General features: G+C 28.1%; 2 protein-coding genes across 2 annotated transcripts; one reads left to right on the forward strand and one right to left on the reverse strand.

Moving 5' to 3' along the window:
• Nucleotides 1-487: 487 nt before the first annotated feature.
• Nucleotides 488-8,344, reverse strand: LOC107440534 (uncharacterized). The gene is made up of 3 exons (XM_016053492.4): nt 7,742-8,344; nt 6,514-6,660; nt 488-1,030 (listed from the first exon to the last, which is right to left on the reverse strand). Exons 1-3 carry the CDS (start codon nt 7,919-7,921, stop codon nt 884-886), a joined length of 474 nt encoding a protein of 157 aa, XP_015908978.1. The 5' UTR covers nt 7,922-8,344; the 3' UTR covers nt 488-883.
• A 59-nt stretch (nt 8,345-8,403) lies between these two features.
• EMC8-9 (ER membrane protein complex subunit 8/9) lies at nt 8,404-21,257 on the forward strand. Its single transcript, XM_043048135.3, has 5 exons — nt 8,404-8,613; nt 10,277-10,353; nt 12,250-12,319; nt 14,409-14,503; nt 18,984-21,257. The coding sequence occupies exons 1-5, from the start codon at nt 8,404-8,406 to the stop codon at nt 19,141-19,143; spliced, it is 612 nt and encodes a 203-aa protein (XP_042904069.1). The 3' UTR covers nt 19,144-21,257.
• Nucleotides 21,258-23,103: the final 1,846 nt, after the last annotated feature.

A 23,103-nucleotide genomic window follows, 5' to 3' on the forward strand; every position in this document is an offset into this window, starting at 1 on the left:
AAATTATCCTAATACAAAAAGTCTGATCATTCTATCGGGTGTTATATTAAGGTGATCCGTGTTTTATTTTTGGACACTATACATTAAATTCTTCATGATAAAAACTAAACGATGCTTTAAAGAAACTGTTGTCGCTATTGCTTTACGTCGCACTCGAGCTGCACAATTTGCTATTGGCAACGGTTTTGGAAACATGCCTGAGGATGATCCGAAGACACTCCATCACAATTTTGATCCTCTGCGAAGATGGGAGGCGACCCTGCTTCGGTTTCCCGAATATCTGCGCACGAAGTCGAGCACTTCTCGGTAGAATAGTTCCACGAGAACAAAGTGGTCACCCACCTGCGCACTGACAGCAGCCAGTGATGCTTGACTGAAGTGCTCTATAGGGAACCGTGTTTTAATGATCAGTTCACTGAGGGACGTTATAAACAGACAAAATTTTATTCTAGAACTTCCAAAAAATAAACATACCTATACAATTTGGTTGCTGGTAAAAGAACAGACATAGTTTATTTATAGTGTTTATTTTTTTTAAACAATATATTTTAAAGTAAAGCATACAACAACAGCCCGTTGTGAGCCAGCGGGATCATGGAGCTATAAAGTTCCACATTTCATAACTACACAGCAGGGTGGTGGCAAGGCAAAATGGTCAACATAGCGGCCTTCATTTTCCAGACAAACTGGTGCCCATTGAATGGAAGCTGGGTGGTTCTCAAGCCGCCATTGTGGATCGAACCCAAGTTCATTACAATGACGGCTCAGCGTCTTCAACCACCAACCTCGAACAATATAATTATTGATAAGAATACTGTCCAGTTGCATGAATGAAGTATTGCAAGATACGGGAATGTGTGAGTTTTGGTAGAGTTGAGATGAATTATTGCTGTTTTTTATCAAGAGAATTCGACTTTGTAGACTCTGCTTCGTGCTTGTGCATAATGACAAGTCCAAGAATTATCAACATGGTTCCCATCCACCAAAGAAAAGATAAAGATTCTCGGAAAAAAACTTGACCAAATACAGCCTGAAATGTAACATCAAAAACACTTAGCGAGCTCTTTATAAATTCAAAATAGGTAATAAAACAGACTAAAGCAAAAATATAAAAAAGTGAATAAGGCAGACATGCAGGAACAGATGTGCTTTCATTTGTACTTTATTCACGTGTTAATTAAATAGACATTTAAAGTAAAGCGTGTTTTTATGGAACGCATATTAAAATGCATATGTTACCGTGTATGTCCGATATCAAGAGAATGTCGACTTTCACCTGTAAATGTCAACAATCTCATAGTCGCTTTGGTGAATGTTCGAAATATTTTTTTTTTATATCCAATTTCATATTTATTCGTTGATATTATTATATTTATTTAAAATTTTAATATCTGCTGAGGATTGATAAGGAGAAACATCAGTGTTCGGAGTACCGGTTAAATGCATACCGAGCAGTGGCACTTAAGACTTAAAAAACATGGATGTAGGGCATACCGGGCAGTGGCACTTAATAGACCTAGTATATATTTCGGACATTTACCAAATGGACTATGTGATTGTCAACATTCACCAGTGGAAATCAACAACCACCAATTCCATTCATTCACAGCAGGGTTCGTTGATTTAAATCAGCTTGATTTAAATCACGATTTAAATCATGATTAAAATCAAATGATTTTTTTAAAAAAAATCATTGATTTAAATCAACTGATTTTTATATATATATATTATATTGATTTTAAAGGTTAAAAAACTGTGCTTTAAATTATTGATACTTTCATTATTTTCTTTTCTTAGTTTTAAAATTTATTTTAAATAAATTGCTGCATTAATTAATTTTAGTTAACGAAATTACTTTTTTCTTGGAGTGTGTTAAACACATTTAAAATTACATGTTTAAAAATCTTTTGATTCTTAATCTTAACATTGAAAGTACAGATTAAAGTAAATATTTAATGCTGTCTTAATATAGACTTGCATAGCTGTAGAAAGTAAATAAACATGCTTTTTTTCAAAAAGCAAATGTTAATTAAAATTCTACCCTTTGATTAAAAAAGCATGAAATTCAAATCTACATTATAGTTTATTGATGGAAATTTCTATATTTCTAAAGCTTGAGGTTATATTAAAAAGAAATTACCTTAATATGCCAAAAATAGAAAGAAAAAAAAAAGCTGACTTCAGATATTTTTTTCCTGATATAGTGTCATTCTTCCCTATCAAAGTCTATTTGAAGCAGTAGGGTTATTAACTGGTTTTTATTTTTCTTCTCATAATATGTTTACGGTATCTTTGAAATTATCAGATTTTCTTTTGTGAAAAAAAAATTCCAATTAGTACATAGATTTTTTTAAAAATGTTTTTTAGCTTAACTTATGTATTTTGACAAAGGATTGAAAATGAATATTTTAACATAAAAATATATAGATTGAATATTTATTTTTTGATGAATAACAACATTTATAAACACAATCTGTTGCATTTATTTTGCCATTTTATAAATCATGAGGAAAAAAAAGAGATCACAGTTTTAAATTAAAATTATGCTGTGCTAATTGAAACTTTGTGTTATTAGTTAAAATAGTATTCTTTAAATTATCTATTTTATCTTGTCTTTTAATTTCAATCATGCCTTTGTATCAAAATGGTCGCTATGAATTATAATGAAAAATTATTTTAGTAAGTTAGAGCTACTAAAATATTGTTATAATATAGTTTTAATATTAATTTAATTTTGATTAAACATTTATAAAGTTTTTTTTGATCATAAATTAAAGCTCTTATAGTGTATTTAAATAAAAATCAAAAAAATCTGATTTAAATCAAAAAAATCCGATTTAAATCAAAATAATCCGATTTTTTCGATTTTTTTAAAAAAAATCAAAAAAATCACGAACCCTGATTCACAGTAACACTTATATTTATACTATACACATTTTCATTTATTATAAAAAAATTACAAAAATTTTAAATCTGAACCTCCCAGAATATAGCTTTTATCAGTTGTTATTTTTTAGACCAATTTACTTTTTTTTACAAAATTGAAGAGACCAACAATCTTACTAATTAAAAATGGAAGTTTAGGCACTAATTAAAAAAGGAAATAACAAAACACAAGAGATTAGATTTTCTACTACTACAGTACAGAACCCGTTATCCGGAAAACCAAAAAACCGGAACGAAATTCGATACATTTTCCCGCCATTTAAAAAAAAAATTTTTTTCCTCATAGGATTTTAGGATTTTTCTTTCGATTTTGAAAGACGTTTACCTTACCATCATTTTGGAAATAATCATTTGTGTATTACTTCATAGTTTTTTCTTCTTTTTAAGATTATTTTCAATTTTTTTTTTTTTCAGTTGGGTTTAACAGTAAAAAAAAAAACGGCTTTTTGCAGCGATTCAGAAAACCGGAAAAATCAGTTATCCGGAATAGCGATGGTCCCGATCTTTAAGGATATTCGGTTCCTTACTGTATTTTAAACATTTATCTGCTTATAACAACACGACAAATCATAAAAATAGAATTTAGTATCGTTGTCCTGTGCATTAACATTTTCCCAGCCATCAAAAATTACATTTTTTGCTTAATAGTGTTTCATATTAACGATTTCTTTTTCCCAATGCGTAAAACTAAGAACAACAGGGAGCGAAATGTCACGACGTTTATCTAAACGTTACGTTAAACGTCTTTTCTCTGCATACAACTTAAAATGCGCGACATGGACACCACTCAAAATGCCTGTTTAACATTGGAAAGACGGAAAATAAGTATATTGTCCAAAAGCAATCAAAATGACTGGATTGTGATTACGTAAATAAATTTGTTTAAAATTAATTTTTAACATTTTTTATATTATTTACAGTTATATGTAATATACAAACAAATATCATAACATTATAAAACAAATGCGAGCAATGTCTACAGCCGAAATAGACAATAGTAGACATTAAATGCATACTACACAAATTTTTTAAACCGCCTCATATCATATTTGCATCATCCTTGATTTTAGCGACACCCGTGTTAACTATATGGAATAAAAAATGCTCTATATTAAAATATTAAAAAAACTTAAAAATGTTTTATAAATATTTCTCAGCATATATATATGTTCTTAGAAATTTTGACATCTATCCTTTTGATTGATATTAGTATGAAAATTTTTTTTTAATGTTCCTATAAATATTTCCGTCTTTTAAATATTCCTATAATTGCTACCATTATAATTGTTACCATTTCATACAAAATATCATTTTTTTTTTTACTACTTAATTTAAAGGTAGCGTGTTTTTGGCATGTTTCATTAGAATATGTTCTGAATGTGTACTGAATACAAAGATATGCCTGTAAAGTTACATCTGTAATATACCCGACCCTAAAGTCTGAGACTTTTCCCCGTAACGATAACGCTTAGTGTTTTAAAAAAGTGAGAATGGAATTCCTTGTTTAATTGTTAAGGGTTGAACATTGAATTTGAGCTGTTAGCTTGAGAACATTTTAAGCTGTGTCTGTTATCTTAAACACGCATTTCAACCTATGTCCAGAATAAAAATATCACTGACAAAAATGTAACTTTGATACAGGAGATCCAGGACAAAAGTTATACCATAAAAATTGGAAAATATATACAATAGAACCATCTTCAACGTAAATTTCTTTTAACGTGAACTAATTTTCAATTCCCTGTCAAATTGTATACGGATATAATACTTTTAACGTTAGATATCTTTTAAGATGCACTCGAATTTCGTTATTCTTGAAAAAAAATTACTTTTAATGTGAACAGGAAATTTATTTCCCTTCCGACAGGTTGTTGTTGTTTCTATTGCTACTTACCAATACCATTAAGCCTACTTGGTGGAACCAAGCAAACTTAAGGCAGAAGGTGCGTTTCCTGCTCTTCAGTGGCGCCATCTATTACCAAGAATATGACTTCAGCCGCATGCATCACTGCCCGTTTATAAGGCGGACCCATTCATACATCCATTCATTCATTCTCAGAACTTAATTTAATCGTTTTAATTTGATCGTAATTTAAAATTACAAATAATACTAAATATTTAATAATAATAATTAAATTTTGGTGGCGAATACTTAGGTTTACTTTCCGCTGATGGATACTTACGAAGCGATTATAACTGTTTGTTCCGTTGTAATGAAAAATTTAAATTCGAATCATATTTTGTATGCAATTGATAAGTTAAAAAACTTTGGAAAACATGCGCAAATAAGAAACTAAACCCGCGAGTTAGCACCGATTATTTGGTGGTAATCCTCTCTAATTTGTGCAAAGAAAATCAATTTATTCCTTTTGGTTAGTTATTTTTCAGTAATTTTTTATTTGCATCTTTAAAACTAAGAAAAAGATAAAATAGAGCACTGAAAGTAAGTACACTTTTTTAATTCCTTCTACACTATAATATTTTTTCTTCCTTTATAACTTTATTTTAATTTAAGTACTTAGGTGTACTTATTATGAGTTGCATAGAAGTATTAATTTAATATAACACACATAATAAAGAAATATATTAAAATGAAATACATATTCATTATAGAGATTTAAGATTAAAATGCAAATAGATAACAGATACAGTTAATAGAAAATATCTGTGTATCAAAAAAAAAATTGCAGAATTGGTAATGTGGGCAAATTTTTTGTCCCTCTTCGAGTTGAATGTCAACGAGGTTGGACTGTAGTTGAAGCTGAAACTATGAATCATTCAATCTATGATTTTTTTTAATACAAAAAAAAGCAGTAGCCACTGAAAGAAAGTATCTACGAACAGAAAAAGTTCCTCTTTCTTGAAGTGGATACTTAATAGTATCGATTGCTAATGACGATAGATTATATTATTAAGCCGTGGTGGCTCAGGAGATAGAGCATTTGCCTCCCAAAGAGGAGTACCGGGTTCGAATCCCAGCAATGGCAGGTCGATACGAAATCCGCTCCCGGCTTGTGCTGACGTAAAATATCCTCTGTGGTAAACGGATCATATGTTTGAGTCCCCTAGCAGTCAAGCTAACTAAAGGAGATTTTCGTGGTTTTCCTCTCCATGTAATGCAAATGAGGGTTAGTTCCATCAAAAATAGTCCTTCACAAAGGCAAATTTCGGCCATACTTGATCCAGGAGTTCCCTTGTCTTCTGGATTAGCTTCAAAATGACAAGGCTACGAAGTTGAAATTAGTAGTCGTAAACTCAATAATTGTGTTCACTGTTCAAGAACAATTATTAAATAAAATAAAATATAAAATAAAATTAAATAAAATAAATAAATCATATTTTTAAAAAATCAGTTTTGTATGAATGTTTTCTTTAATTTTTCTTTCATATGAATGTTAATAGAAACCAAACGTGGTGTCGAACCTGAATAATATAAACTTTACGCTAGTTTTGAAGATGGTAACCGATAGTCACAAATAATCATGAAATAAACAGAAAACTAAACAATTTTAGTATCAATATACTCAGTAGCCACTGTAATCATTCACTGAATTCAATATACTCAACTGTAAAGAAAAAATTGGCCGCAGTATTGGTAACGGTAGCTTCCAATGTTGTCGAACACACAACTAATGCTTTTGAGAAGAGAGTCCACATGAGAAGATTTGACAGCATCATTGCAATGAAAAATCCCACTCTTGTCCAAAACAGAGTCTGTAATACAAGAGGTAAAACAAAAAATACTTTAAAGAATATAAAAATCAGAATATTTTTATAAAAAAAATTGACTAAATATCACCTTTAACACAAAAATGTTTTATGCAATAATTTTTTGAAAGCATGGAAGATCTTTCTGCCTCCCACAAAAGCAAGGCACTTAAGATGGCCACTTACAAATCTGGCCAAAGCAGGTCTGGGTTTTTCAGTGGCATTTCACGTCCAGCAAGGGATGTCCCATGATAGCAGTGGTATGTAGGTGGTAAACGCCACAAAATCTTTTAGCTTAGATCTTCCAATTGAATGGAGTTCATTATAAGTAACTGAGGAGCCAGTGGCTTCTTCACTTCCCTATTTTTCCAATCTGTTCTCTACTTCATCACCGCGAATATCCTCGCATAATAGAATCCATCAAAGGTGAACATTGTGATTCTCAGAGATTGTCCTTACTCTGTGCAAAATGGAAACGCTGGTTTTGTCTCTTGCAGAGGACCAGCCATTTAGATGTTGCAGTGAGCTGCGGCTATCCGATAAAATCCATAATTCACTGAAATCACTTTCTTACGGACAAGATAGCATCAAGCCCAACACTGATCGGAATTAGCTCACTGCTAACGACAGAACGGTAAACCAGGGTTACGTTGCTTAAGCGCTCTAGGAGAGAGGTTCTAATGTAAATGCCACTACCAGTACGATCTTTTACTACCATTAGTATCTTTCACTACCAGTACTACCATTAGTATAGACCTGCACAGCTCCTTTATTGTTATCCCTAATTCTAATTAATACTTACATTTTGACAAAAAGAGAGTATTAAATCGTAATCTTACATTTTGAGAGAGGATTAATCGTAAGCTTACATTTTGAGAGAGGATTAATTCTATTTAAAACTTACAATTCAACAAAAAAAGAGAATATATTCTATTTAATACTTACATTTTGACAAAAAGAGAGTATTAAAACGTAAGCTTACATTTTTTGAGAGGATTAATCTTAAGCTTACATTTTGAGAGAGGATTAATTCTATTTAAAACTTACAATTCAAAAAAAAAGAGAATATATTCTATTTAATACTTACATTTTGACAAAAAGGAGAATATGTGTAGTCTAATTCTTTGTGGGATGAAATAGGATAAAAGTGCTGCATGAACTGTTCACACAAAGACAACGTTTGTTCAGCAGCCATAGAAAGTTTTCCACACAGAGACGCTGTAGCAGCCAATAAACCGGATAGCAATGAAAATGTTATACCTTTCATTTTAAACTAATAAGTTTATTAATACGATTACATATCAATCAAAGTTAGATACGATGAAAAGCAAATTTAAAACTAATTAAACTACAATTACAGTCATATAGTTTTAAGTTAGACAGCTGCACGTTGGGGGTGACATTGTAAAGTTCTAAAAAATAACAAATCTCATTTAATGTTACAATTAATTATCTGAAAAAGTAACGGGACGGTTAATCATAAATTCAAAACAATAACAATCGAGTGAAGCAGACAACATTAGATGAGTTGAGTAAAAAGAAAGATTATTTTTTAATTTTGAAAAATATTTCACTCCTCTTTTTAGAGCCGAATTAACTGTACCTAATATAGTATTTTATTCTTTGGATATTTTCCAACAAACTATATCTAAAACTTGTCAAAAATTACATTTGCAGCAGATCTTTTTTAAGATTTAAAAACTGTAGTTTTATATATGGCAACGCAAAAATGAAAACATAACTAAAAAGATGGCTGACATCGTAATTGGTGTTCGAGCGTACAGTAAAATGCTTTTACATGCTATGAAATACCCTCATCAAGCTGTTAATGGGGTATTTTTAGCTGAAAAAAGAAAAAGCAAAGAACATGGATCTGGTTCTGTTAATATTATCGACGGCATTCCACTATTTCACCTAAATTTAAATTTAACACCAATGCTTGAAGTTGCAATGGTTCAAGTAAATGATTAAATTATATCTTTTTCCTTTTTAAATGCATTATTTTCTTCTTTTTTTATATTTTATTGTAGCATATGTAGCTGTTTCTAATTGAGATCCATTCTTCGTTTATGCAGTTTAATGAACGTACTTCTAAATTTATGAACTTCGTAATCCTATTGACTCCACATCCGACTCATCAATGCCTGCCTTTTATGTATGTTAAATTGGACTGTAGTCAGAGTCGTGGAAAAGTTTTTCAGAAGTGCGATTCCTAAACATATGCTTGACACCGGTTTGTTAAACGTTTGCTCTTATTAGTTTAAAGAAGAAAGAAACCAAGATTTTAATCTTATGTAACTTACTTAGTCTAATATATTGCACAAAAAATATTTCTCAAATGAATATTGTGACAATTAAGTAAATTTTAACAGTTTCGAGCCTATGTTTAATATTTGAACTACTTAAAATTACATATATATATTTATTCTGAAACAAATTTATTAAGTTCATTTGAAAATTAAGAAGAATTTTATGCATTATTTCTAATAGTTTTTTTTTTTAAATCTAGAATGTTTTCCAAGCACTCTTATTGCAATAAGATGCTTATTAATTTGAGACTATGTAAGGCATTGCTATCTTGCTCTTCTTATACTGGTTACAAATACCTACATTTTGTAAGATTCATTTCTTTATGGTATATGAGATATAAGTTTAAATAAAATTCCTTTTGCTTTAACTGTGACTCCTGTATGAATTGACTTATATTAATATTAATATAAATATTTTCAAAGGATTTAGTGAACATTTTAATTTTACTATTTGGAGTTTTACTGAAGTTCAAACAATTGAACTACTGATTCCACAGTTTTGGTCTAAAATAAATCTTTTACTCTATATTGGTAAAAAATACATAAATTATAGAAATATAATTTTGCAGGTTAAATTTTGTTGATATTACAGATAATATTGGAATGATAGTATAAAAAGTGTCATTTTTAAATCAACTTAAGAAAATGAAATGTATAAATAAAGTTATTTGTACTATTAATAAAATAGTTAATATCTGGGTGTATCAAGGTTGACCCAGTCACAAAAAAACCCAGTAGGTTTTTTCAAATTTGGCCCACTTATCACATTTTGTCTTTGCAAATAAATTTTCTTTGCATTATCAAACCAAATTGTTTTTTCAAATTATACCAACCTATAGTCTTATAAACTTATTTTTGTAACTTTTAATTAAAAATTACATGAAATAAAACATACTTCAGTTATCTGATTTTTGCAAACAAAATTTAAATGAACTAAATACATAAAAAATAATGTTCATGATTAAAAGAAAACATTGCTAAATTATAATACATCATTTATCCATAAAACAAATTCTGTGCAATATGCATACACTAATTGTGCATATGCATTGCCAAATTAAATTATAGTAAACAATATGATTTGGAAATATTGAACTAAATACATTACTTGTACTCATTAAAATATATTAACTTAAAATCTAAAGTGTCATCATGACAATTTTATTAAGCAAAAAACTTTTTAAGTGAGAAAGCTACTGTTAAATAATACCTAATGATTATTTGGATAAATAATTTGTTCAATTTTTGTAATGTCCTATATTTTTTATATTTTTCTTACATGTTAACTGTTTTATTATATTTTTTATTTATAGATTGAGCAATACTGTAAAGAACAAGGTCTTGTAATCGCAGGTTACTATCAAGCTAATGAACATATAAAAGACTGCAGGTTGGATATTTAACTTTTTACTTTTATTGTGTTTTCTGTTATTTCATATATTTTGTTTAACACTATTTTAATTTGTTTTTTCTTTAATTAATCTATGTATTATTGTATTTTTCTTAAAGCTTCTCAATGATTAAAATCAGTAATATTAATCACATGATATTAAGTTAAATTATATTTATTTTTCGCATTTTTGTGTTAATATCAGAAATAAAAAAATATTAGTGTTCATTCTAGACCTTATATAGGGCAAGGCACTAGAAGCAAAAAAAAGGCACTATTCTTCCTTAAAAAAGGGCACCTATTGCAGAAAAAGATAAAATTTAAATTAAAAATATTTCCTCAGTAAAATTCACACATTCTATAAATTGGTTTTAACATGAGCTTAATTCTCGAATTTTGAAAATGTTGCCTGTGATTATAATAACTTATTAAACAGGTCTTTAAAACAATGTGTTTAAGATATAGTATTTTAAAAACAAACTAAATTGAATGAAAATTAACTGTAATAACCGACAAAATAGCTATCAAAAATTATGGTGGACTTACGCTGAAAATTTTGTGAATCAAGCTCATGAAATAGTTATTCCTAAAATATTAAATTTGTTATCCATGACATTGTACTAATTACATCGAAATTGAAAAATCACATAGAAATATTCAAAAAACGACAAGCAGCTGTTGAAAAAACCATCCATAAACGGATTTGCAGTAGAATCGATCTAAATTGAGCATGTCAAAAAGCTACTCCTTAAATTGAAAAGCTTGGTGGTCATAATAACATCGTATTAAAATTATCAAAATAAAAAAACAAGTGGAAATTGCCGTAAACAATGTCAATTATGATGGAAGCGTCACGAATCAAACGCCCTAAATAGTGATAACTCTAATTTGAAACATTGAACATCTATTAAAACTTATAAAAATATCAGGGAAAATATAAAAGTCATATGCAAAAGGCTGATGAAATTATAAATAACTGCCCACACAACTATTAGGTTTTCCGAAAAGTTCGTGCAGATTCATTATTTTTTATTATAGAATTGACAAGAACTTTCCGAAAGACCAAATATCATCCGACAATAAGAAATTTTAATGGAGTTGTCGTGAATTGCACAACGTAATATCAGCATATTAAAAATATTAGGATTTGAACAAACTTGTGAAAAGGGCAGATAAAATGATAAATAACTACCAAAAAACCCATCAAAAATGACAAGGAATTGTGATAGAATCATCACAAATCACGCTCCTTAAATAATGATAGCTCATTCAAATTTTAAACGTATCAGTATTTGAAGAACCATATTAAAGGGACTGAACAAAATTATTAATAACTTCTGTAAAAGCCGTCACCAATTAGAATCTTCATGAATTAAATAATGATAAGGCAATCCATGTTAAAAAAGCTGGGAAATGACAGCTTTCAAAATAATTATAATCAAACAGCAATGTGAAATAACGATGGAATCATCACAAATCGAGCATATTTAATAGTGATTAATCCGAACAAATATCTTAATCATTGATTTTTACATCAATGTTTTAAATTTATTGTTTGTTTTATTTATTTTAAATTGAAAACTTATGATTTTTTTAATCAAATGTCTATAATCTTTGAAAGTAATCCAATTTATGTAACGTTATGATAATGTTTAATACTTTTTTTTAATGTTAAGCACAATTTGCATTTTTATTAATTATATATTTTTTAAAATTTTGCTTCTTTTTTCAAGTTGGAATTTTATGTAAACTGAACTTCAAGGGAAAAAAATAAATTTTTTTTTTTTTTTTTGTGTAAACCCTAAATTATAAGTTTTATTTTAAAAAACGGTTTTTAACTTTGTTTTGCTTTTTTATTTCTAATTTTATAAACTTTTGTTCCAATTCATTTTTCAGCCCCAACTTTATTGCAAATCGAATAGCTGATAAAATCTATGAAAATTTCCCTGATGCTTGTTTGATTATGGTACGTACATAATTTATTTTTCTACAGAAAGGAATTGATGAAGTGTTCTTGTTGTTTGCTTTAAAATGTACAGGGCTCTCATGGGTCAGGGAGAACACAGAAAACCTTGAATTGTTAGATAATTTTATTTTAACTCTAAAGAGCAGGGAATAGTAAGGGAAAATAAGTTTTTTGCGAGAAAAAAAACCCCAGAAAATTCCTATATCATACCGGAAAAATAACCTGTCTTAAAATTTTCTGTTACAGTATATCAGATGTTGAGATTAGAGTTAAATAATTCTAATATCTATAACAATATTTAATAAAATTTCACTTTTTAGTTGAACTTTTCCATTCTCATTCTATTTTATGTTTGTGCTCACAAAATCTAATATTTGACATTATAAATAAAATAAAAAATCAAAGTTTTCTGATATAAAATTGCTAGTATAGATAAAATATGGTATGGATTTCCTTTGAAATTTACCTGAGAAAAAAAATTCCCTGGGAATTCTTTCTGAAATTGGGTTGGAACCCTAAATAAATCGATATTTTTAATAATATTGAATGTACTTACTATTACTGTATGAGTTGCATGAAAAAATTTATTGTCAGTGTAAAAGTTATGAAAAATTTAGTTGAAGATAAAGAAATATTTTGTAACAGAATTGACATTAAAGTTGTAAATTGAAGGATGAAAAAAATAAGAAAGACTTTTTTTAAAAGGAGAATTATAACAAAAAAAAATTTATATAAAAGTGTTTTTCATTATTTTCTGAGAAAAAGTGTATCAATAAAGTATTTAACATAAGTTTCCATAGACCATCCAACTTTTCCCTTTAAGTTTAATAAAAATAATACATTCCTGCATAATTTTTACTTGATGTCTGAATTTTCTCGGCAGAAAAAAAAATTTAAATATTAAAACAAAAGGCTGCCTTTTATATTATTATTACTTTAACTACAGATGGATTTTTCTATTTAAAAAACTTTTTACGTTTTATTTTCTTATAGTCAGGGGTGCAAAACTATTACTATGTTTTATCTGTAACTATTACGATTTCATAGTTAAGATTACAGTTGTACAGCTTTTGAGAATTTCCCTAATAAACTGTGTAAAGTAAGTTTATTCTCTTTTAAGTACCAAGAGTCATGAAATTTGAAAGCGTCAGTGTTAAGACAAGAAGAGCAAATGGAGAATGTCAATCAAGACAAAAGATATTGTGTATCTTTACACCCCTATTTTCTTACCAGGCTTAGCATGAAAATTCGCGAAACTAAATAAATCCTTTTGTGGTTAAATCGAAGACATCAGGGATGTCAGTAAGACGCATTTCAGGGATCTGCTTAGAAAAAATTTGGGTCCGTTAACGGACCCTTCACAAAATGTCGTTTCATAAAAACGGACCTTCCACAAAATATCTTTTCATAAAAATGGACCCTTCTCAAAATATCTTTTCATAAAAACGGACCCTTCACAAATTTGTTTATCTTCATTATTGTTTTGTTAATTGAATAAACCCTTCCAAGTGGGGGGGGGAGAGAGAGAGAAAGACAGATGTAAACGAATAAAGTTTTGTCTTCGGCAGACGCTTCTTCCTTTATTTGTCCGAAATTAATATTCTACTTTCAGCAGTATAGGCTAAATTCCAGATCTTTGCATGTTGCATCTCTAATTTAGTAGCAGCAATTGCTGTTTGTTTTTGAAAATGTAATTTTTTTTACTATACTTTTACAGTGTTGAACATGAAAAAGTTTTTTGCTATAACAGGACCCTATTTGCACAAATTCAAAAAAGCAGGACCCTGGTTAAAAGAATTTGACTTAACGTTTATTTTATATTCACAAATTACGAGTCATTTTTTCACAATTTTACAAAAAACTGGACCTTTCACAAAATGTCTGGACTGACCCCTGCCAACTCTATGTCATTACTATGTTAAGCTAAATGTACTATGCTACAACTCTATATTAAAGTAACTATACTTTTCATTTTATTGTACTTTTATTAACAGCTAGTTTGGAAACTAGCGTCTCTGTATTTTTGCATGAATATTATACATGTAATCTATTTATAATAATTATTTTTATTAAATGTTTAAATTTACAGGTTGATAACCAAAAATTATCACTTGACTGTGATGAAGTAGCTTTTCATTTGTATCAGTGCAATGATGGGAAATGGAAGTTAAAAGACAAAAACAGGTAAAACAAATTTAATTTCATTCGTAGTTTTTGAAAATGATATTTTTCTTTGCCCATTGGGGCAAATTTTTGAAGCATCAATTTACAAAGACTCCAATGAGTCTTATAATGTATTTTTAAAAATAAAAATAATTAAATTCTTATTTATAAAATCTAATTTTTTATGAGTTCTGTACACAAGATGTATCTATGCACCAATAAAGTTAATTAGTTGATAACAACCTTCATATCTTAAATTGGGTTTACACAACCTGTAGCCATAAAACGGTTCATAATCAGACTATGTTATTAAGGTCATAATTGCAACAATTATCAACATTATTATTTTCTTCATTCTTATATAAATATATTTTGATTTAAAGACTACTACACAAAGTTAAATCTCTAAATTTCCAATTTGACTAAGGAAAAAATTATTATTGCTTGGTTGCCACTCTTCTGTCCTCAGGACTGAAATCAGTCATGAAAAAAAGTTTGTGGTCTGAACTTAATCCTTCAATCAAAGTATGAATTTGATTTAAACAAATTATATGATAATTAGTTTATTATATAACCACCTACTTGAGAAAATTGCTGTTTAGTTAAATCAGGGTGGCTACCCACCTGGAATTATCAGGGAATTTTTTTATACTGGAAAAAACCTGGAAAAGTCAGGGAAATTTGGATAAAAACCTGGAGAAATCGGGGAATTTCAAAAAGGAGCTGGAATTTTTCATAAAAAAGTTGAAATATCATCAACTTAGCAATACTTTTCTTGCATTGTTTAGTTTTAAAAAATTTATTATTCATTGCTATTTAATTTTCAATCTGAATATAGTATATTTTATTTCTTAATTGTAACTTTAAACGCTAGCAGCATCAATTCATTAAATATCATTTATTTTGTTTTATTCAAATTCAGAGATGTCAGCACAATTTTTGTTTGAGTCTGCGCAGTAGTAAGTTTCATTTTCGAACCTTTACCTTTACTTCGTTTTTTCGCCACGGAGCAAATTATTATTTTGAATTCGATGTGTTGTAGATGGTTATATTTTCTTTTCGGGACCAGCTCCCAAAGATATTACGATGATACGTTCAAAATTGTTATTTATCGATAGCTATTAGCTATATTAATTTCGAGGTGAGTCGTTTTTATGTTTTTGTTGTCATTAGTTGTGCTGAACTGTCTGAAATCGTTTTCATGTTTAATTAACTAAATAATTTGCTGCTATCTTATTTCAACTTGTTTACTGTTAAAAATTTCAATTTAAATTTATATTTTGTGAAATCAATTATTATCCAGTATTGTTAATTGTTCAATATATTATTTGCAGAATAAATGTTCTTAAGATTCTTAATTTGTCAGGGTTTAAATTTTACAATATATTTTTTTCTTTCTCCTTTCTATTTTGGGTAATTAATTTTACCTGGTCCGTCATTTTACAATTTACAACTATACATGCATTAAAATTCTCTTCAGTATTACCCTGCTTAACTAGAATGTCATTTCAAACTCTTCCACTTTGGGAAATGAATGGAGAAATCTTTGACCTCTTTGGAGATTATGCAGTTTAGAAAAGGCAAAAATGTGGAAGAAAGGATTAGGATGTTTGCGTCTGTTTATAAAGTAGAATTTTTTTAAAGAATCTTCTTTTAGTCTGTGAACTGAATTCATTAATTATTCAAGTTTGTCCCTATGCTTTAGGGATATTTTTTTCTTTTAACAAAATTATTCAAAATGTTTTAGTATTTTTAATTAAATTCTGCGAACAATTATTGATTATTATTTATGTAGAGATTTTATCTTGCGCCCTTTTTCTGAAAGCTTTTGTACTCTCATGAATTATTTTTTATCAGCAAAGCCAACCAATCGCTATTAGCAAAATTTTACAATTGCATTGATGCTGATTTTCTGGATTTCATGATAACTTTTATTTTGATATTTCCGAAACTGTTTCTCCTTTTACCCTAGAAAGCTGGCAAAAACCATGGAATGTATGGAAAACATGCTAAATGAGAAATTTTATTTGTTTATTAGAAAGAAGCAAAACAAAGCTTAGTTTTTTTTTTTGTTCTGCACTGTACAGGAACAGGTTTCAAGTTAGGCAACCAGATGGATAAACTAGGAATTCTTAATATTTTCTGGGTTTTTTTTTAAAAAGAATAAAATTTGAAGAATTTTATCTAGTTTTTTTTTTCTCTATAGAATATGCAACAAGAAATTTGACAATTTTTCCTTCACCAATACTGAATGTCTTTTAATATAATAGTGCTCATTCGAAAAAAACATTATTTAAACATTTGACTTGTGATATTGGTTCAAAGAAAATAATTTCAATGAATTTTATAAAGAGCACTGTTTGCATAAAATACAGTATAAAGTGGCTCTATATTAAAATATAATTAAATATAAAAATTTATTGGTCTCTAATCACCTGGAATTATTTTCTTTTGCTTAACAAAAATATATTAAACAGTACTTTTCCAAGGTTGTTTTAAGTCATTGTTATTTGGTACATTTTGTACAAAATCTATTAAGCACTTAAATTTTTTTTTTTATTTTTTTTATTCATTAAAAGTGTTATTTTTTGCAAGCTTAACATATAGTTTCCTCCACATCTATTCAAGGTGATATATTAAAAAAATAACATTTAAATGAAATACTACACTATTATATTGACATTTTTCTTGTATATATACTACACTTTAGCAGAGGAGGAAAAAAACACGCTGACCTGGAAATTTTAAGATTTTTACTGGAAATATCAGGGAAATTTGAAACCTGATTTGAGTGACCACCCTGTAAAATTTATCAACAAAATAAAAAACTGTGTGTAAAGTTATATTTGAACTTTTTTGCACATTTATTACTTCTGTTGTAAGATATTATTGATTCTGACATCTTGAAATCAAAATTGTTTTTCCTACTCTGTCTTTTTGAAAAAGTTTATTTGCACTCTGTTAATAACTGTTGCTATAAGTCATTGCTTTCATTACATTATTCCAAAGGGCAAATTATTTTGTTGCCTTTCTCTTTTTTTCCCCCATTTGTTTTTTCCTCAAATTGCTAAAAAGCTTAAATATGTGTAGCATTTTTCTTTTTCTCTTTCATCTTACCATTACCCAATTTCAAATTAGTTTACTTTTTTATTCAACAAAAATTTTTTTAATTTTTTCAAATATGATAGTTTGAGTGTGGTGTTGTTTAGCTGTCAAACAAAAATCAACTCATAAAATTTTTGGAATAAGAAGAGCAGTCAAAGCTTCCATTATAGCAACGAATGCACGAAGTCTTATTTGCTTGTCTACAGATTCAATGTTATTTTAATGCCCGCACTCAACTATTCTATCTAATTGAGGGATTAAAAGTTAAGTCAATTGGCTTAGAAACTATTTAAACTATTAATTCATTTGATTTTATTACACAATTTTTTATAACACCTGAAATCTCCTTTGGATGATGGACATGACCCCCTAAATTATTGTAATAAGTCCTAGGTGATTGCAAACTATGGTCCTTTATAATCTGTGTTGCTTTTTTTCAAATGATACATTAAATTTATCAATCAATCATACTTTAATGTTACCACACAATAATTTAAAACACCTTGAGGCTCTTTTCAAGGAAGGAAAAGTAACAGTATCCCCTAAATTTTTGTCCTAGTTTATAATCTGTGTATCTTTTTTTCCTTTCTGCAATAAATTTATCACTCATACTTTTCTTGTTTACAAAATTGTATTTACTTATTTCTGAAATGTCAGTCACCTACTGTGATTTATTTTGGACTTAAAAGTTGTGGTCTTTGCTGTTATGTGTTATTTATCAAAAATGACATGTAACAAATCACAGTTATCTTGTTATAGATTATTTATCGAAAATTGCATATAACAAATAACAGTTATCTTACATGTTACTTATCAAAAATAGCATCCCTGAACAAGCCTATTATTTTTCACCGATTTAATATTTTTTTAAAATGTAAATTTCTGATAGTTACCAAATTATTTTTAATGTAAAGTATTGTTTTGTCAAAATTGGTCATAATTTTTTTTATGGCTATGAGTTAATATTTATAGTATTGTGTACTCACAATAAAACAACCTCACATTTTCACCCGGACCATCAAAGTCATTATTTTGAGTGTCGACTGTAGCATATGCTAGGAACTTTTTGAAATCTAAAGAAATATGCACATTTATAAACTGTTTATTGACATTGCTTTTTTTTTTTTTTTCTTTTTTGCATTCATTTTGAGCAAGGTCATAAAGTGCAACTACAGTCCTTCTTCATTCTAAAATGTGCAGAAAATTAGATAATTTAGAAAATCATTTAGACAATATAACCTTTACATATTTAAACTGTGTATTCCAAATTCTGACAATTCTTCAGAAATTCATAGATTTTTTTTTAAAGGCGCTGTCTTATTACCATTTGTATAAAAAAATGAAAAATATATCAGTAAAAATTTTTAGCTAACTAACTTTTTTTTGTTGTTTTTAGTATTCATTTTGAACAAGGTCATAAAGCCCTGAGTGCAACTGCAGCCATGCTTCATTCTAAAATGTACCGAAAACTAAATGATTTTGACAATCATTTAGACAATATAGGCTTTGACTGGACCAATCCTTTAATCAATGAGGAAATTGATCGTTGCCTATAAAAAGCTGCTATTTATTGAAAATAAATATATTGTTACAAAAATTTTATTTATATTATTTTATTTATCACATTATTATTGTTAAGTAATAAAGGGAAAAACTTCAATTATAAATATTTCATTTTGTACTTTTTTGATATGTATAAAAATGTCTATATTTATTTCCTCATATGTGGGTCCTGTATGAACAAAGGTTGTTTTAAAAAAAATGAAATGTTTGTGAATGAACTTTTTGAAATAGCACTTTTAATTTTTTAATGGTAACACACAGTCTATTATGGGCCATTCAAATATTAGGTTAGCATATTCTCTGCAATTTTGTATCTCCCACAGTTTTGTATCTTAATATTCTCTGCAATTTGTATCTTGTCAGCAAAAATAAGCAAATCAAGAACCCCTCCCTTGCTTACTTAAAATGTCACAACATTCCTTCTCTGGTTTTAATTTTGACTTTTACTATAACACTCTATTTTATGGATAAAATTCAAATAAATGGTGTAACTTTGCATCAAGCAAAATTTGCTTTTTAATTAATTTATAAAATTTCGAGTAGAATATTCTTGAACTTTGGCCTCTGAAACTCTTATAAAAAAATTCCTATAATTTTTTCTTACCCTGAATTTATTTTTTGTTTCATATTTGGAATTTTTCCACAAGTAAATTTTTTCTTTGCATTTTTTATTTTGATTTTAAGAAAATTTTTAAAATAAAAGAATTTTAATGCCTTACATCAGTATTTTCATACCCCTCCTTCTGCCTTGTCAGATAAAATAAGCAAATCGTCTACCCCCTCTTTTTTTCTTTTTTTGTAACCTGCAAATTTTTCGTAATATTTGAATGGCCCCCTTTTTATGATTTTGGTTATTACTGTTTTTGATATTCGGGTCATTTTCAAAAAATTTGAACTTTTGAATGTCCCATGATTTTAAGTAAATACCATTCAAATAACATCTTTAATCATTCAAGTTAATTTACTATATGTTTTTGGTAAATATGGATACACAACTAACAGTGTTCTCCCTGATCATTTTTAAAAGGGTGGTGATCACAATGAGTACGTCCTCTTTGCACTTTTTGTAAATATAAACTGCCATCCCTTAACACTGCCTATTTATTCATATTCTATTTTGGAAAAAATTAATTCACTGCTTAAATAATAATTACACACTGGTAAAATTATCTGTGTTTATAAGTTTAATTCCGATTACTATGACAAATATTTACTTTGTTAGGATTTTTCTCAACTGGTTAAATTTTTATAAGTATCTCTTTTTTCGGTGGGAGATATTAATAAATTCTGTACGTGATTTTAAAATTATTTTTTAAATAAATAACTTTTTTTTTTAAAAGAAATATGCACCTTTGAATGTTCATTTTCTTATAATTCTCAGTATAAATTATAGAAAAAAAAGTTGTTTATCAATTAATAATTTTTTTTTTCTAAGTTGACTGTCTTTGAAAAAAATTTGTGCACAGTATTTGTCTTTTAGGATTTTTTTTTTGTGACCTGCAAATTTTTTTCTTATTTTGATAATGAGTGAGAACTATTTTTTGAAATGTACACATAAAATAGTATAAGAGGGTAATTTTCAGTTATTACATAATATTTCCCATTTTGATAGATTTTTACGGAGTTAAATGCCCTTTCTCAAAGAGCCCTTTTTTGAGAGTAAGCTCCCTCCCCTTTTATTTATTACCAGAGAGAACCCTGTTACTAGTATTTTAAAAATAATGCTTTTGTAATACATTTCTAATGCGTTAATTACTGCTTAATTGCTACTAGCTTTCTTTGCCTCTTATTTTACTGCAATTAGACCAACTGCTAATAGAAAATCATTTTAATTTATCTAGTTATGTAAATTGTGTTATATTTACTATACAACACAGCGTATCTACTATTCAGTTTCAAAATTACGTTTGAGCAAAAATTGAGCATTTTTATGCTGCCCATGGATTTTTTTCTGTCTGTTACAATAATTATATTAAATTACTTCTATTGAGTTGGCAAAAATATGTCCCATGGCTGCCAATATGGTCTATCTCTGATAAGGTAGTCATTTCAAAAATTATCTTTTGTTTATGCTATATTCTAAGAAAATAAAGCTTTAACAAGGTAATGATGTTTTATTTACTTTCTCCTCTGTTACTGGCATTTAATTGTTCAAATGTAAACAATTTTGTATGGTGAGATCAAATTACACTTTTCAGTTTTTTATAAGCATTTCTTTTTTTCAATTGATCCTGTTTAAGTAAATTGGAGTAATAAGTAGTCAATTTCTAGTGTTAATTTGACTAGAGTGTGAATTCTTTACTATTTCAGGTAACTTATTTTTTTTTATATATATAAACACTTATGAATATTGGTAACAGAAGGGAACGTAAGGCAGTTTCAAGTTAATGTTTTATTTTATGTTCGAAGTCAAAAAGTGCACCACTCTTTTATGGGTAAAGAACATTCCAATTGCAGCTTAAATTTTTATTGGTCGAAATTCGAATATTTATTTTTTTAAGAAATATTTTTCTAAATGCCTCTCCATTTTGAAAATGACCCATATCTATCATTTATTAAAAATAAAATGTTCTAATTGCCATAAACAAAAGAGATATAACAAATAGTTTTACAGAATTTTAAATAAATCCAATTGTGCCTAAAAATATTGTTTAGTGAAACCTGTGCAAGTTCACCACATGTGGTGCATTTCTTTAGTGGTCAATTTAAAAGAGGGGAATGAGTCTTTTTTATCATTTCTTATATCATGATTTATATAATGATGCTGTTCAAGTTATTCATATGTATATCTTCTATATTACCAATCAATAAATGCAATTAATTTTTTTTTAAAATTCGAATTTAAAGTTTTATTCTGCAAATACGCCACAATAATGTCTTAAAAAGTGATATTAATTTATAAAATATATTAGAATCTATTACATCAATTTAATGTTAAACTAATTAGTTTAAAAATCAAATATAATTATTTTGTTTATGAGGCATGCCATTTTTATTTATTATAAATTTCTTAAAATATTAATACACACAAACATAAATTCAATTAGAAAACTCAACATTTTGACATTTATTTTGTAATACCAATTTGTTAAAAAAAAGTCCTTGATAGTTTCCTCATACTGTCAACTCACAATGGAGTCAAGATGTTAGTTTGATTTCACCAATTCAGTGAAATTCTATTACCAAATATAATGTCATAAGAAATCTCTAAAAGAGGATTTTTATTTCTTCTTATAGTCATCCTATGAAGGGTTTAGAATATCGTTCATTAACATAACTATGTTACTGTGAACAACCAAAATAGGTGGTTGTTGACAATCACGTAGTCGCTTTGGTAAATGTACGAAGTATATACTAGGTCTAGTTAAGTGCCACTGCCGGCTATACATTTGCCGGGTACTCTGAACACTGATGTTTATCCTCAACAGATATTAAAATATCAAATAAATATAATGTCAACAAATAAATATAATAATATCAACAAATAAATTAATAACAAATCAGATGTAACAAATATTTCAGACATTCACCAAAGTGACTATGTGATCGTTGACATTCACCGGTGAAAGTCTACATTCTCTTGATGTGGAGCATTCACGGTAACAACTATACTCCAGTTAAGAAAATACTATTGTGGTATGTGATTTAAGTAATCAACCTCGACTGCATATAGTTCCGTTTTATTTACCTATCAAATTATATGATTATACTTTCGAAACGATATAAAAGCTTTTATAAGTTAAACACATTGAATTGGTGCTATTTTTTTTAGCAAAAAGAAAGCCAAGCTACATTATTTCAAGAGTTGGCAATGTTGATATTCGTTCGCGCTTGGAGCTTGGCATTCATTCACTGTGCCCTTAGATGCAAACAGGCTCTCTTCATTGGGATAATGGTTTTTTCTTAACTTGCAACAGAATATAGACAAATTTGTCTTATTTCAGTGGTCTACA

The sequence above is a fragment of the Parasteatoda tepidariorum genome, chromosome 4 (assembly GCF_982258835.1).
Source record: "Parasteatoda tepidariorum strain Cologne lab strain chromosome 4, Ptep-v5.0, whole genome shotgun sequence".
In the NCBI taxonomy this organism is placed as follows: domain Eukaryota; kingdom Metazoa; phylum Arthropoda; class Arachnida; order Araneae; family Theridiidae; genus Parasteatoda; species Parasteatoda tepidariorum.